Genomic DNA, 14,879 nt, shown 5'->3' on the forward strand with positions numbered 1-14,879 from the left:
AATGTAGGAAACAGTTAGAAAAGCAAAAAAAACTGGCATCACCAATATGCTGATGACTATCCTGAGGACAAAAAAAAACACATTCAACGTTCAAATGTTAATGTAATAAAAGTCACAATTAAAAGACAAGTTTCCTTTAGTAATATGTTAGACTTATAATGAAAAGGTAAAATAAATTCCTTCTGTGATATAAAACAGCATACTTTGCTTAGCAATAATGTTCTGCAGAAAAGAAGTCAGACCTTGCTTACTGGATATTGAAAAGAGCAGAGAAAAAGTTGTTAGGCTATATAAAGAGAGACGATTAAAGACAACGATTTTTCCTCATGGAAAAACTTCAAATGTCCAATATACCAAAAGTGACACCAAAAGCCAGTTTTGTTTTCTCCAATATAGATGGGTCCATAATATGACAAAAAAAAAAAAAAAAACTACACATCTACAATGGATGGTTTTAAATCAAACCCAGTGAATTTAATTTTCAATCCAAAATGAATCCTCAGAGGAGATAAGCTACGAACAGAGCCTTTAAGGTATAGTATATTGTCATCTTTGGGTAAAACAACGTTTTTTTCCCATGAGACCAAATACATATACATAAATAACCAGAAAAAACAATGTATTTATAATGTTTTATTACTATAATATCTAATTGTCTTGCAGTGTGTTTCTCTTGGACCTTGATACTCCATAATAGGCCTACTATTTGTAATCGTTTACCATTAAATATGTTCTTTTGTCCATTTTTATTCTTTCTTCTTATTCGCTGGTGCAGATAATGGTGTTTAGTTTGTACTATTTAATGAAGCTTCAAACTTTACTCCCCACCTTTGTGTGTTTGGCCTGTCCACTTCTCTGCCTGTGTTTCTAGTAAACATATGTTGAGGAATCACGCATGATATAGATATATTTTAACATTTCTTCCATTTCAAGTTCACTAATGTTGAGCAGGCTTTCTTATTGGACCCATTAAAAACGGATCTAAACGGCTTTCACAAGCCATCAATAAAGCTTAGGACAAAATGTGCATTTGATTTGTGATCATCTGTTACAATTAATCACATTGTTTGACATAATAGGATGTATTAGCTTGTTCAGGCAATAGCGCCACTGTGTGGAGAAAGGGTGGTGGCGCTATGTTCTGCTACTGTTCCATAAGCTCATAACGAATTTCAATTTGTATTGGTTTTATTACCTAATCTAAAACTAGGTAATCTAGGTAAAACTAGGTTATCTAAACCAAAAAACTGAACTGCCGCTCATTGCCACCACACGAGCGGTGCGCGTGCACCTGACGTCTGTCACACTGTGACGAGTTTGTGGCTCCTCTGGTGCACGAGAGCAGAGAGGATCTTCACGAGCGCGGGGAAACACATACACACACACCACCGAAGCTGGATCAAGCCGTCAGAAACCCTCCAAACTTCCACTGGGCCGGGCCAGCAGGCCAGCAACTCCCGATCTGGACCGATGTGCTGGCTGAGATGTCTCGACACATTTATATTAGGAATAAGATCGGCGAGGGAATCCAAGCGCCTATATTTCAGGTGACCATGTTAAGATTTGAGATAAGACATCATTTTTACTTTATTAATTTTGTTGGATAACTTTATACAACTAAACACAGATAGCTATTATGATATTTACTAGCCTGTATGAATATAATCGTTTTAGTTGGTGTTTGCTTGGTATTCTCAGTAAAACTGTTTGGAATGATGAAGTACGTTCAGTACACTTTGTTTTCAGTGGGTTCTGCAATTTTGTTTGCGTAGGGGTGTCAAGGGCACTTGAATGAATTAAAACGCAGAGACTTTTACTACTGTGAACTTTATCAAATCACATGAAATATTTGAAGCAGAAATAACTAGTTTGCTAGCATTATTATTTGAGTATATAGATGAATTCTTTGTCTTGACACCAACAATGACCTAGCTCACCTGACTACATAAAGAACAACCCTAATGCAGTGAAATGAGCACACTGACCCACTTTTTGGTGGCCCTATTAAACGAACTTTAAAAAGAACAAGCTCTCTGTCTATCCGCAACACTACTATAGAGCTCTAGAGACGCCTAGAAATAGAAACAAATCAGACCTGGCTAATTAATGTGTCCCTGTAGTGACTATTTTTTGTCAATCCACTCCCATCTCTCTATTTCTCTCCTTCTCTTTCAAACTTCCTGTTGTTTGTAGCTGTATTCTTTTTCTTCCCAGGGGTAAAGAAGGGTTCATATACCTCAAGCTGAATGACCGCTCTATACGTTTTCCACTTCTACTGTTATATCAGTCCATTAATGAATTTGCACAGATAATTTACATTGATGCAAGTGGCTCTCATTACCGAATGAACTTCCCTCATTAATGGTCACTAATGCACTGCACACAGCACAGTTGTATCTGCTGGCACCCTCTCTCCCATCACCCACATTTGGATAACTTCCATGTTTCTACACAATGTACAGTCTAGTCATATTTTACCTATTTCTAATTCTGTGCAACATTCAGTCTATATTTCCATCTAAAATTATGTATTGTAAGTGTTTTATAACCTTGATAGGATCTCAGCAGGCAAATTAAGTAATATTTGGCTAATAAATTCAATACTGATCCTGCTGCTTATTCTGATTCTTATCTATTAATGTCAAATATAAAAAATATGATTCCATTAACAATAATGCTAATTTTATATTCTCAAAAGTAAAGGGTTGAGAAATGGTCAACCATGTCTGAAGCAATTCATTCATGTTTTCATCATTGCTCCATCTACAGGTGAACAGGGGAACATATTCAAGGCGTAGTCGACTGAAGAGGTCTGATGGCAGCACCACCTCCACCAGTTTTATCCTGAGACAGGTAAAGAAATGGCCCATTTCTGAAAGTGATCAAGCTTGGTTCTCAGAGCCAATCTGGATCAATTAAAAATTGATTCACCCCACAATTTTTCCTTTCTCTTTGGAGTGTTACAAGCTCTTGGTGCATAAAGAAGATCTGTAAAGCTGCAAAGACTAAAATCTCAAATCCAAAGAGATATTCTTTATAAAAGTTAAGAGTCAACCATGCCTACCTAAAACGGCTCGTTCTAACTTTTAGCAACATCATATGACCCCTTTAATATTATTTAATGGACTTGTGATAGCATGAACTAACAACAAACAGGTGTATTTTTATTAACTGACATTAATAAAGATTGTTTATGTAACATAAAAATACTGTAACAAATCTATTGCACATTGTTAGTTAATGGTAGATAATTCATTAACTAACACTAACTAATAGATCCTTATTGTAAAGTGTTAGCATAATTTCTAACTATAATCTGTTGTTAACCTTTTGATTATTACACACACACACACACATATAGAGGTTGGATTTAAAAATAGAAAGTATGTTAATAAAAGTGGAAATTAAACTTAAAATATATTTATTATATATTTATATATAATTCATTATATATCAATATATATAATGTATTTATTGTATATATTTATATATTTATACTATTTACAAAAACGTATTAAAACTTTATTCATGTTATGTTAAAATTTGGTAAGATTTAAAATAGTGAGAACATATATTAATAAAAGTGGAAATTTAAATTAGTGCTGTGTTCAAAATATCGATACAACGATGTATCGTCACAGAGATTTGACGATACGAGTATCGATACAGCTGGCCCTGTATCGATATTGTGGCACGTGTGCAGCAGTGGACCGCGCTTAATTTGTTTAAAATTTGACAACGTTTAAAATGGAATACAATTTAAAATATATATTTATACATAATCAATACAAATGTAATTAAACTTTTTAATTATTGTTTATTACATGTAAATATATAATTTGTTTATTGTATATAAATCAAACCTAATGAATTTAATTTTCAATCCAAAATGTGTGTGTGTGTATATATATATATATATATATACACACACTTGTTATTTAGATATTTATGTATTTGCTAAATATTTGTTTCGTTTATTCATGTTATGTTCAAATTTGGTTAGATTATTAAAATATATATGTTTGCAAAAAAAAAACATGTTTTTGATGGGAAAAGTAAAATAAACAAAGCATTAATCAGCGAAGAAAATGAAGAAAATAGCATCACGGCAAATAAAGGGGAACATCCTGGAGAAAAAACTGACTGTACATTCGAATGAAATGACAGATGGAAAGCGAGAATGAAAGAGGCAGAGGGAGGCTCTCTCTCTCTCTCATCAGCGCTCACAGTCAAGGAGAACACACGTCAGCAGCAGCTCTGACTGGAAGGCTGCTCGGCCAATCAGCACGCAGCTGGTCAACTGTGTCATCAGCCTGAGATTGAGGAAGGGTTCTCTCCCTTTTTCTTTCTAACCCTCTCTCTCTCTCTCTCTGATGCGGGGAGCAGCACCGTGCCGTGTGTGTGTGTGAGCGTGTTGCTGAGAGATGATGAAACATCCGCGTCAGTGAGCCGTTGGGAAGCTTCTCCCTGCCTGAGGATGTGAGAGAATTGGAGGCTGAACGAGGGATCCACTCCATCCTGCAGGCTGAGCCATCTGCACAGGCCTGCTTTCCCTCTTTCTCTCTCTGTCTCCATCCTCTCTTTCTCGTGAGGCTTCTCTCACCCTTTTTTCCCTTCTTGTTCTTCCTCTGTGGAGCAAGGAGATCGTCATCCCCCCATCGATTCTTTTTTTGTGGTGGTGGCTCCCTCCTTCTCTTCCTCCTCCTCCTCCTCCTCCTCCTCCCCCTCTCTCTCCATCTCCACCACCACCTCCTCCTCTCTTTTTTCTCTATTCTTCAAGAGGACCTCTTTGGAATAGCAAACCTCCATGTATGACAATTTGTACCTGCATGGATTTGAAGACTCGGAGGCGGTGAGTTATTTTTCTCGCGATCGGAATTGGCTATGGCTATATATAGTGTTTTCCCACTGGCTATATGTGTGTGTGTGTGTGCGTGACCGCGCTCTTGTTCTGAACACTGGCTCAGCTGTGCTGCACATACAGGGCCTGCGAGACTCAGTGTACCATGATTTTCTCAGATGCAGCCCACCGATCTCCGTGGGTGTACTACTGGGAGATGCTCATCAGAGGCTTGTGTGTGTATGTCTTTCAGTATGTGTTGTTAATAGCACACATTCCCATTGAACATTCACTCCTATTCCATACAGTGCGTTTACAGCAGAAAAAAAAGCACGTCTCATTCATTTTTCAGTTGGCGTTTGTTTCAGGATTATAATACGTGGCTTTCTGTTCTTTGTAGGTCCTACCTGATCTCTTTAAGGTTGAATTTGTTTAGGATGTTATCATATAGGTAAAATTGTAAGGCTTCATTTACTGTCTGGCTGTTAAAGGGGCAGAGCCGTTTCTTGCTGATGTGTAGAATGTAATGAGTCACATGGCTTAGGTGCCCCACTTGAATGCCTCAAAACGAAATCGAGCCAGAAGTCTGGAAAAGCTATCAGGGATTGTGTGTGTATACGTCAGAGGCCCTTAGAACCCACTGTAATTCTCTTCAGATGTGTTTATTTCGATGTTCTGTATGTACAGAGACCATTTATTTAAGATACACATCATAATCCATAATGAGGTTCCTGCGCTTTTGAGGATGAATATATGGTATGTCATGTTGTTTGTATATTTAATCAGTTTTAACATATAGCTTTTTAAGTAGAGCACATAAAATCATTTAAAATATGAATCAGCAAGCATAATATTTAAGAAACTTTGTTTAATGTTATTAATAAATGTACATTCCATCTAGAAGTTGTTTAACCACATAGTCTGTGTTCAAACACTGGTGTCAAAAACTCTTCGCGCAGAAATTGCTAATACATTTTTCAATTATTTACAAAGCAATGGCAAGTAACAGAGTTAAATGTGAAATTTTCAAGGAAAAAGACTGAGATAGTATTTTCTTGTCAAACATACTCAAATATTTTACTCTAGTAAACTTAGGGGGGGGGTTACAGTGTATGACTGGTTTTACATATTCTACATAGCCTACTTCAAAATAGAGGTCTGGGATAATTTATATTTATTTGCTAATAAATACATATGCATTTAAACCACGTTCATTGCACTCTGCATTGCAAATCCAGTAAAACTGTGTCTGTAAACCTTCTAAGCTTAATAAAAGCTTAATTTAGTTAATGAGAAAATATCTGTTTGACTTAATTTTGGGCCATTGTCTGTCTTTATGACATTATATATGAATCTTTAAAGGCCCTCCAAAGTCATTCTTCAGCAAAAAGACTGTTATCTCGTCAAAATCAAGGACGAAAGCCATTCATTTGAATTTTTTTTGCTTACAATCATCACTTCTGCAGTGAAAGATAAGCAAACTTGTGCATTTTTGGTTTCCCGAATCAGGCGTTTTGTGATTGGACTCACCGGCCTCAATTGGGTCCCTGCTGAAGTAAGCTTGTGCGGAGCGGCTGCCTTCAGGGAAAAAGTGTTTCGCCATAGGCAGCGTGTTGAAATTTTTTAGCCGACTGCAAGGCTTTTTCGCTCTCTCTCTCTACCTCTCTCTCTCTAATGCGATATTGACCCAATCATTCTTTTTACTGACTTGAGCTAATGTTGTTTCCAAATTGGATTAACAGAATACAGCTTCCTAGCTTCACTTCACTTTGAGCAGATCTCTCATTAATTAGAGGACGATGTACTGGCTGGTTGGATCTTCTTTATTATCTTAAAAGGGGAAAATGTGAATACCATACGGTATATGTTTTTATTGAGCTGATAGGGATCAGGTGCTTCTCTTGAACGTGATGGAGCCGTCTGAGGACTTTATGGAGATTTCAGGTGAAAATGTTCAGATTATGTATTGTGAAGTTTTTCATGGTCCTGAGAAACAAGCAGTGAAGGTATGTATGCTTAAAGGAAATCTAGATATGTTGATGCTTGAGTTTTTCAGGGCTATTATTTGTACTGTAAATTAAGTCTTTTTACTATTTGGAGTAGAGAATGAACTTTGCTCACTACTGATGGATGATAGGAGACACATTGAAATGAATGTATGGCAAAAAAAGGTGCTGGAAGCTCATAATTACACATATTTCTAGTTTTTGTTTTAAGATAATTGGTTTCGATCCAGCTGCAGATGATTTTTAAGATATGTAAGTTTCATAGCCTGTTACTCCATTTTAGGATTCAGTATTTTTACATTTGTCTCAGACAGTGACAGATGCCTCAAGGTGAGAATCCGAATCATGGTGAGATGCCTCACAGTCCGAATCATTTTGATATGTTGGTTACACTGTGAATGTTTTAAATCAATTATTTCTGTATATGAAAATATGTGATGACTGATGTTTATCCATAAAATGCTGAGTAACATTTTACATAATCATATTCATGTTACACACAATAACAAAGTTGAATTAAAAATGACATATGAAACAAATGTAAATTATTACATATTTTATTACCTAGTAAATGTATCTGTTGTTTTGTTGTTTTTAACTATGTAATGTAGACTGTGAACAAAGGGAGCTTACCTGAAGTCACTTTCAGCTCACAGGTGTATTTTTCTGTTTGCTTAAGAAGCATGTATCTCTATGGCTGGTAGCTCTAGTAATAGAGGTACAGGTAGTTTTTGTGCTGACCTGTGTTTGCAGCAGCCTGAATAGGAAAACATGAGTATCACAGACGTAATGAAAATCCAGCAGACCAGACCAATGTGAATAATGACCAAGGAAGATGGTCCAAGGGCATTGTAAAAAAAAAAAAAAAAGAATTAGTGAAATTTACGATTTAAAAAACAAACAGCAGCTGTGGTTGCCAGAACTTTACAGTGAAAAATATGGTAGCATTTTTACAGATTTTACATTTACTGTAAAAAAAAATATATATATATATATATTAACTGAAATGTTACTATACTTAAGTACTAAAATCTGATTTAACCTTTATAAAAAGATAAATAATGAAGTAAATAGTAATATACAGAAGGTGCACGGTGTCGTAAAAACAAAACACCATCATGGTAATACACCTGACACTAAAATAATGCAATAAACATTAATTTAACAGCATACGATGTAACATTAAACCCTAATGTGCATAACTGATTCTTCGTATTCTAATTTTTTCACCATATAGAGTAAGGAAACTTACCGTTAACCAATGAACAGGTTTTTATCGTAGCATATTTACATTCTTTTACCATTAAAATTATGATTATATTTTACAGTGTGGATGGTCTGATCTTTTTTTATACACAAATGTTGTCAAAATGTATCTTGGGAGAGACAGCTGCAGGTAAATCTCTTTTCTGTGTCATTCTCATATTTGGAAATTGGGCCTTATTTTCCACTTTTGTACCATTGTGACAGTCTACTTCAAGGTTGTGCAAGGTTTCTTAAACCCGAAACAATCATTATTCAATTTTGCATGATCATTTTTTACCCTTTAAACCATTTTTAACCGTTTTTGATTCTCCACCTTTAAGACTTCTGTATGTAAATTACCTCAGTTATGATTTGTTCCACATAGTGGGATATTTCGGTATGCCATTCATCAGGGTGTGCCAAGTATTTGAATCCTGAATAAATATTGACGTGCCAGAGGTCATATGTTTATGTGCTGAAATTTCGGAACAACCCATTTTTGCGGTTTTAGTAACTGTTCTGATTGGGCCGAGTTAGAAAAATGCCTTTTTTTTTTTGACTCGCCTCTTTTAAAAGTCATGACCAGACTGCATGCATGCAAGTAATGTAGTGTGTGCTATCTGTTCGCAGGGTTCAGCTGATTCCTACACTAGCAGGCCGTCTGATTCAGATGTGTCGTTGGAGGAGGAGAGGCCGGAGGGGGGTAGTCAGGGCCGGCAGGAGCGAGAAACACAGGCTGCACTGCAGCTGGAGAGGGCAAAGGTCAGAGCATACACAAATCACACTTACTACATATTAATATATAGTGTATGGTGCTTATCATATTCAACACATACTTCAGTACACAACAGTATACAGTGCTTTTTTACTGGTATGTAGCAGGTTATTTGTATCAGTAATTTGATTTTAAGATCATGAGCATAATAGCCTTATACATTCTGATATAAATGATTATTTTTGTAGTAATAAAGAGATAATGTGTCTATTAATCTTATTTGATATTATATTAGTGTTTATTTATTTAAAAAATTAACATAATATGTCTGTTTTTGAAATCTCATTATTTCACTGTGTACTTTTAAGATGCACGTGAGCAGAGTGTAGAAATAAAGTATATGCATCGTTCTTCACTCATATTATTTACAACAGTTATTTTTCCTAGTTTTTTTTTATTATTGAAGCATAAATGAAAAGTTCCGGTAACGCTTTATTTAAAGCGCTTTATGCATTATAAAAGTAGTCAATGCATTAATTGTGCCTTGTAATGCACCTTATAATGCATTGTAAAATCTCATGAATAACTGTAACCACAATTAATACATTATATAACACTTATCAGTTCATTGTTACACTATGCATTTTAAATTCGGATATAATTATTTACGACAAGATATAATGTATTACAATGCACATTATGAATAATTATAATGCATTATACCCTTTAATAACTCTTTATAATGCATTATAAATAAAGGCTTTAGTAAAACACTTTTAGTAAAGTGTTACCAAAATTCCAGTATAACAGGTTGGACACAGCTATAACGGTGTGGACAGTGCAGATTATGATTACACTTATGATTTGAGTAAAATTTATAATACGAGTACAACTAAATCTAAAATTCAGATGTCTACCCTATTTGTTTTATATCCACTCCACTGAGTCAATGAGGTGGACTAGAACAAGATGTACATTATGTGTGTAAAAATGGCTTTTATATATATAATTTTTTACTTTTTTTATTAAAAAAACATCAACTTCCAGGCCAAAGCGGTGGCCTTTGCCGTGAAAACAAATGTCAGTTACTGTGGTGCGCTGGATGAAGATGTGCCTGTGCCAGGAACTGCCATCTCATTTGATCCGAAAGACTTCCTGCACATCAAAGAGGTACTGTGGCCTGCTGGCCCATTAGTGAACAGGTCACTGCTGATTCAGATTCACTGATGACTTTGAATACAGAAAAATGCTAGGAGGGGATAAAGTTTTCCCAGCTTTTATTTCTTTTGTGCTTTTCTGTGCTCCATATGCAGAAGTTTAATAATGACTGGTGGATTGGGAGGCTGGTGAAAGAAGGCTGTGAGATTGGTTTTATCCCCAGTCCCCTGAAGCTGGAGAATATCAGAGCACAGCTGGAACAAAAGAAAAGCCGTGTACAAGGGTAAGCAGACAGAGAACATACTTACCTAGGTGAATGGAGCATTTGATTTTCCACAACCTCTTAGTCGTTAATATTCATTTACATTTAGTCATTTAGCAGACGCTTTTATCCAAAGCGACTTACAAATGAGGCCAATAAAAGCAGTCAAAACTAACAAAAGAGCAACAATATATAAGTGCAAATGACAAGTCTCGGTTAGCCTAACGCAGTTCACGTAGCAAGTATTAGATAAAGTATATTCTGTTAGTTTATCAACCTGGCAATGAAATCTTGGATAGTTTTCCAAAAATGTGCACTACTACATATTTCTAGGCTCATTTTTATGTGTTTATACAATTTTTGATCCATTAATGAAAAGTTGGTTTTTGATGCCATTTCCATGTGTAGAAAACCAAATGCTCTATAGTTGCTATTCTATAGATACAACAGATACTATAGCTTGTTGATAATATTAAGTCTTATTATAGGATACAATAAAACTTTTGAAAAAGTTTTGGAAAGATTATTAAAATATTCCATTACAACATGAAAAAAGGGTGGTGGGTTTCATGAACAGAGATGGCATTATAAAGAAAATTGACTTTTGACTCTGTGAGCAAAAAAATCTGTGAGCATGGCATTGCTTGAAGTTAGAGGAAGTCCCAGATTAAATCCAGAAGGTATGGTGGGTTTGCATTTCAGTTTCACTCCAGATCTGAATTTTCACCCTTTTTCGCCTGTTACTTTATGTAATCAGGACTGTTATCTTGGCCAGAAACATTATGACTTAAATTTACATTTATCACTGTTCACTGTACATTCACTGCTGCTCATAATCATCATGTCTTAGCTACAGAAATGCAGAACCAGAGCCAGACCCAGACTTTTGAGTATAGACATAAAGTCCAGTCTACAGTGCAGTTTATTCTGGCCAAGAACCATCCACTTGGTAACAAGAGAGTAACAAAACAGTAGTTAAATACTGGTGCCACAGTCTCTGCAAGCAGTTGTAGAACTGGGAACTGAAGAAATGCATTTTATGGTAAGAATTAGTAATAAATATAGATTGTTTTTCGTGGACATAACATAAAATAAACAGAATATACAGTTGTGCACAAGGATATATTTTTATAGTGTCTCAGCTGAATATCTTTCAAAGATTCAGTGCTATATGAACTTCGCAAACTTTGTTCATTGTAGCAGCTTGGTACTACACTATATAAACAAGCTTCTTTTTTTCCAGGTAGACTTATAAAAATGTTTGCAACTACTAGGAAACCAATTAGATTTGAGCTTACAATTTTGGAGAGCTCTGGTCATTGTAGTAATATTCATCAAATGGTCTATGGGTCTGAGGCTGAGACTACCAGATGAGAGACCCAGTATCAAATTATGAGACAATTTACTTGAAACTTGAAATGATCCAAAAGTACAGAATTTTGAGATTGTTTGACATTTGATTTGTTGAAAACTGGGTAAGTTAGGTGACACCAGCTCGCAGTTTGAAATCGGATGACTGACCCTCAAACCCAGGTGACTATCGATAACAATTCTACATGCAGCATCAATTCATGGACATTGACATAGAATCAGTGTGGGTCGGACCAGGTTTTGTGCATTAGTTATTAGAGATTATAGTATTAAATATAGAGATATTGAGAGTAGTCCGCTCGTGTGTGTAGACACAATGACTAAAAATATTCTATCTCTGTCTCTGTTTGTCTGCTCATTTCTTTAGTAAGTCCAGTGGAAGCTCCTCCCCTAGTTTGGGGGATGTGATGTCATCAGGTGAGCCAATGAGCTGTTGGGGGTGGGGCTTTATGAGATGGGGGTGGGGTTACAGGAGTCTCCCCGAAAAAAACGGAATCGTAGGCAATTCATCAGTGGATGATTTTACTTCAACACTGTCCTGCGTAAGGCTAAAGATCAAACGAGCAGCTTGTTGTGAGCATGGGGCAGTGGACCATGAATGACTTGAATGGCTTTCTCACATTTGAAGAACTTGATGATACTTTATTCTGACTTCCCTTCTATTTCCTCTTTTTACAGGCAAGCAGAAACAGAAAGTGGTAAGTGTGGATGTAAGAATCATCACCTAACCTTCCTGTCCAGTTATTGAAGAGATATATTTCTGCCACCACTGTCCTAAACACAAATTTGTCTCTACACTCATTCTTCAAAACGACACTCATTGTGACATACTTTGACTATGCTGGGCTTTGTTATTTACCTATGATCTCATCTGCAGACTGAACATGTGACTCCCTATGATGTTGTGCCTTCCATGAGGCCTGTGGTGCTGGTTGGTCCATCGCTGAAAGGATATGAGGTGGGTTGTCTCAAATGATGCGGAGGCGTATCATCATCAAACCTGGGTTCTGGGTTTTCTGACAGAAAAACGCCTTTGTCAAAGAACAAGCTGGAGAGTTTTTACAGGTGAATCAGCGAGTTCATCATAAAATAACATCGAACAGAAAATTCCTCCTTCAAGGCCATAGAGCTGGCGTTCTTTGTTTATGTCTATGTGTGCGCATTTTGGGTTATTGATACCAGCAAAATATAATATCTATTCCAGTCTCTTCACACAGAGAAAACAAAAACATACTCCCCCGCTCCGCCGTTCCGTTACCACGGCAACAACCTTCCGGGGTCCAAGAGACGTCAGTGCTAGAAAGTAGAGCACGGTTTGAAATTAGAAAGAGACAGAAAAGGGAGAGAAGAACAGGAACAGTGATGGAGGGAAGGGATCGGTGAGAGAAAAAATGAAGGCATGCGAGAGACAAAGACGAGGCGAGACAGTGAAGCAGAGAAAGTAAATAAAGAAAACAAGCTCCTTGGCAATTTATAGGGCGTAACTAGATGCAGATTTTATTTTTATTTATTTATTTTTTGTAAGAATTTCATTTATTTATGCAGCTGCTTGGTATATAAATTGCAGTGAGGCTAAGTAAGTTTATGAGTTGATGAGGCAGGAGTTTTGTCCTTAAAATTAAATTGAATCTTTAGCTCTGTTCCAAAAACTGCCTCGCTCCCTACAGGTGCAATAAGTGACCAGTATGGAACAATATATGTGACCAATTTGAAATGTAATTAATAGAGTGCAATTAATAGAGTACAACAATCGGGTTCTAGAAGTAAATCACATTCATTTTCTCAATAGGGAACAATAACTCATAAACCTTTAAAGACAGACTTACTGTGAACTGTGAGGTTGTTAATCGATGGTATATGCTTTTGTTCAAGCCATCAGCCCACATTATTTCAACTGACAGAAGAATTCCTGGTGAATTTTTATATATATATATATATATATATATATAAATAGTTCTATATGTCTGTTTTTAACTCAGTTATGTCCTTTGCAATGCCGCATGGGATTGTAGTATTTTCCCTGATTAAAGGTTAAGCTAAGTTTTCAACTTTGTCTCTGATTTGTTTCAAATCAAAGTTTGTAATGTTGTGATTCTCCTTGTATCTGCTTGGTTTGGTTCATAGCTTATAACTCTTAAAAAATAAATTTTTAAAATACCTATAAGAAAAATGAATGGGAAAAGTATTTCAGGAAACCAGGGCTGCTGAAAAAAATAGGCTGGCACTGTTGCACTTTATTTCAGTGGAGTTTGGCGTTAAACATGTTGCTAAGGTACAGCACAATACCCTAATAAGCATAAACACAAGTATTGTTTTAGAATAGATCAAATATTATTGTTTAAATATGAGGCATTGTTTAAGTATGAATTATATAAATATGAATTTATCATGTAAAGTGATATAAATACACTATTACCGCATTTTAGTCATTCTAAATCACATTCAAATTCACTTTATATCTTTTGTACAGGTCACTGATATGATGCAGAAAGCTCTTTTTGACTTCTTGAAACATCGGTTTGATGGCAGGTAAGTAACAAAAAGTGGTTTATATATGATTACACTGTCATTTCATCATGTTCCTGCACAACACAGAGAAGTTTATAATATAGACTAATTTGTTATAAAGAAGACAGGGTGGCTTATATGTTATAATGAAAGATTTTCACTGCAGCTAACTACAGGTAATGTATTTATTGTCCTAGGATAACTATCACACGTGTGACAGCAGATATCTCACTGGCAAAGAGATCAGTGCTTAACAATCCCAGCAAGAGAGCCATTATTGAGCGCTCAAATACCAGATCCAGCCTTGGTAAGTCACAGAGAGAGCCAAAACATGCCTCAAAGAGGGTTATTAAAAAGAAATATTCCAGGTTAAATTCAAGTTCTGTCGCCAGTATCTGAGACATGTAACCAGTTACCACAGAAAATAATTTTTACTTGTTCCTCAAGTAAATCCATCTGTACAGGAATGCATTACGAAGTCTGTGGTTCTAAGTGTAAGTGTACTGGAAGGTTTAAAAGAAAAAAAAGTGACACTGTATTTTTAATGCACTGACATAAATTCTTATGTTGAAAAAAAAATAATGATATTAAAAGGGGTCATATGATGTTGCTAAAAAAGAACATTATTTTGTGTATTTGGTGTAATGAAATGTGTTTATGCGGTTTAAGGTTAAAAAAAAACATTATTTTCCACATACTGTACATTATTGTTTCTCCTCTATGCCCCGCCTTTCTGAAACGCGTTGATTTTTACAAAGCTCATCGGTCTGGAAA

General features: G+C 35.8%; 1 protein-coding gene across 2 annotated transcripts in view; it reads left to right on the forward strand.

Moving 5' to 3' along the window:
* Positions 1-1,361: 1,361 nt before the first annotated feature.
* LOC107748538 (voltage-dependent L-type calcium channel subunit beta-4-like) overlaps positions 1,362-14,879 on the forward strand; it is an 18,623-nt gene continuing 5,105 nt past the window's right edge. The window contains exons 1-10 of one of the 2 annotated variants that reach the window (XM_016563356.1): positions 1,362-1,547; positions 2,770-2,853; positions 8,722-8,853; positions 9,854-9,976; positions 10,120-10,247; positions 11,965-12,014; positions 12,276-12,295; positions 12,475-12,555; positions 14,068-14,126; positions 14,303-14,412. In XM_016563356.1, the coding sequence (XP_016418842.1) occupies positions 1,485-1,547; positions 2,770-2,853; positions 8,722-8,853; positions 9,854-9,976; positions 10,120-10,247; positions 11,965-12,014; positions 12,276-12,295; positions 12,475-12,555; positions 14,068-14,126; positions 14,303-14,412 (850 nt within the window). In that variant the 5' untranslated portion in view covers positions 1,362-1,484. Of the gene's footprint in view, positions 1,548-2,769; positions 2,854-4,366; positions 4,853-8,721; positions 8,854-9,853; positions 9,977-10,119; positions 10,248-11,964; positions 12,015-12,275; positions 12,296-12,474; positions 12,556-14,067; positions 14,127-14,302; positions 14,413-14,879 lie in introns of those variants that run through there. The other variant, XM_016563357.1, reaches the window with a different exon arrangement.

This window comes from Sinocyclocheilus rhinocerous, unplaced genomic scaffold (genome assembly GCF_001515625.1).
Source record: "Sinocyclocheilus rhinocerous isolate Xijiao unplaced genomic scaffold, SAMN03320098_v1.1 scaffold349, whole genome shotgun sequence".
Classification (NCBI taxonomy): Eukaryota; Metazoa; Chordata; class Actinopteri; order Cypriniformes; family Cyprinidae; genus Sinocyclocheilus; species Sinocyclocheilus rhinocerous.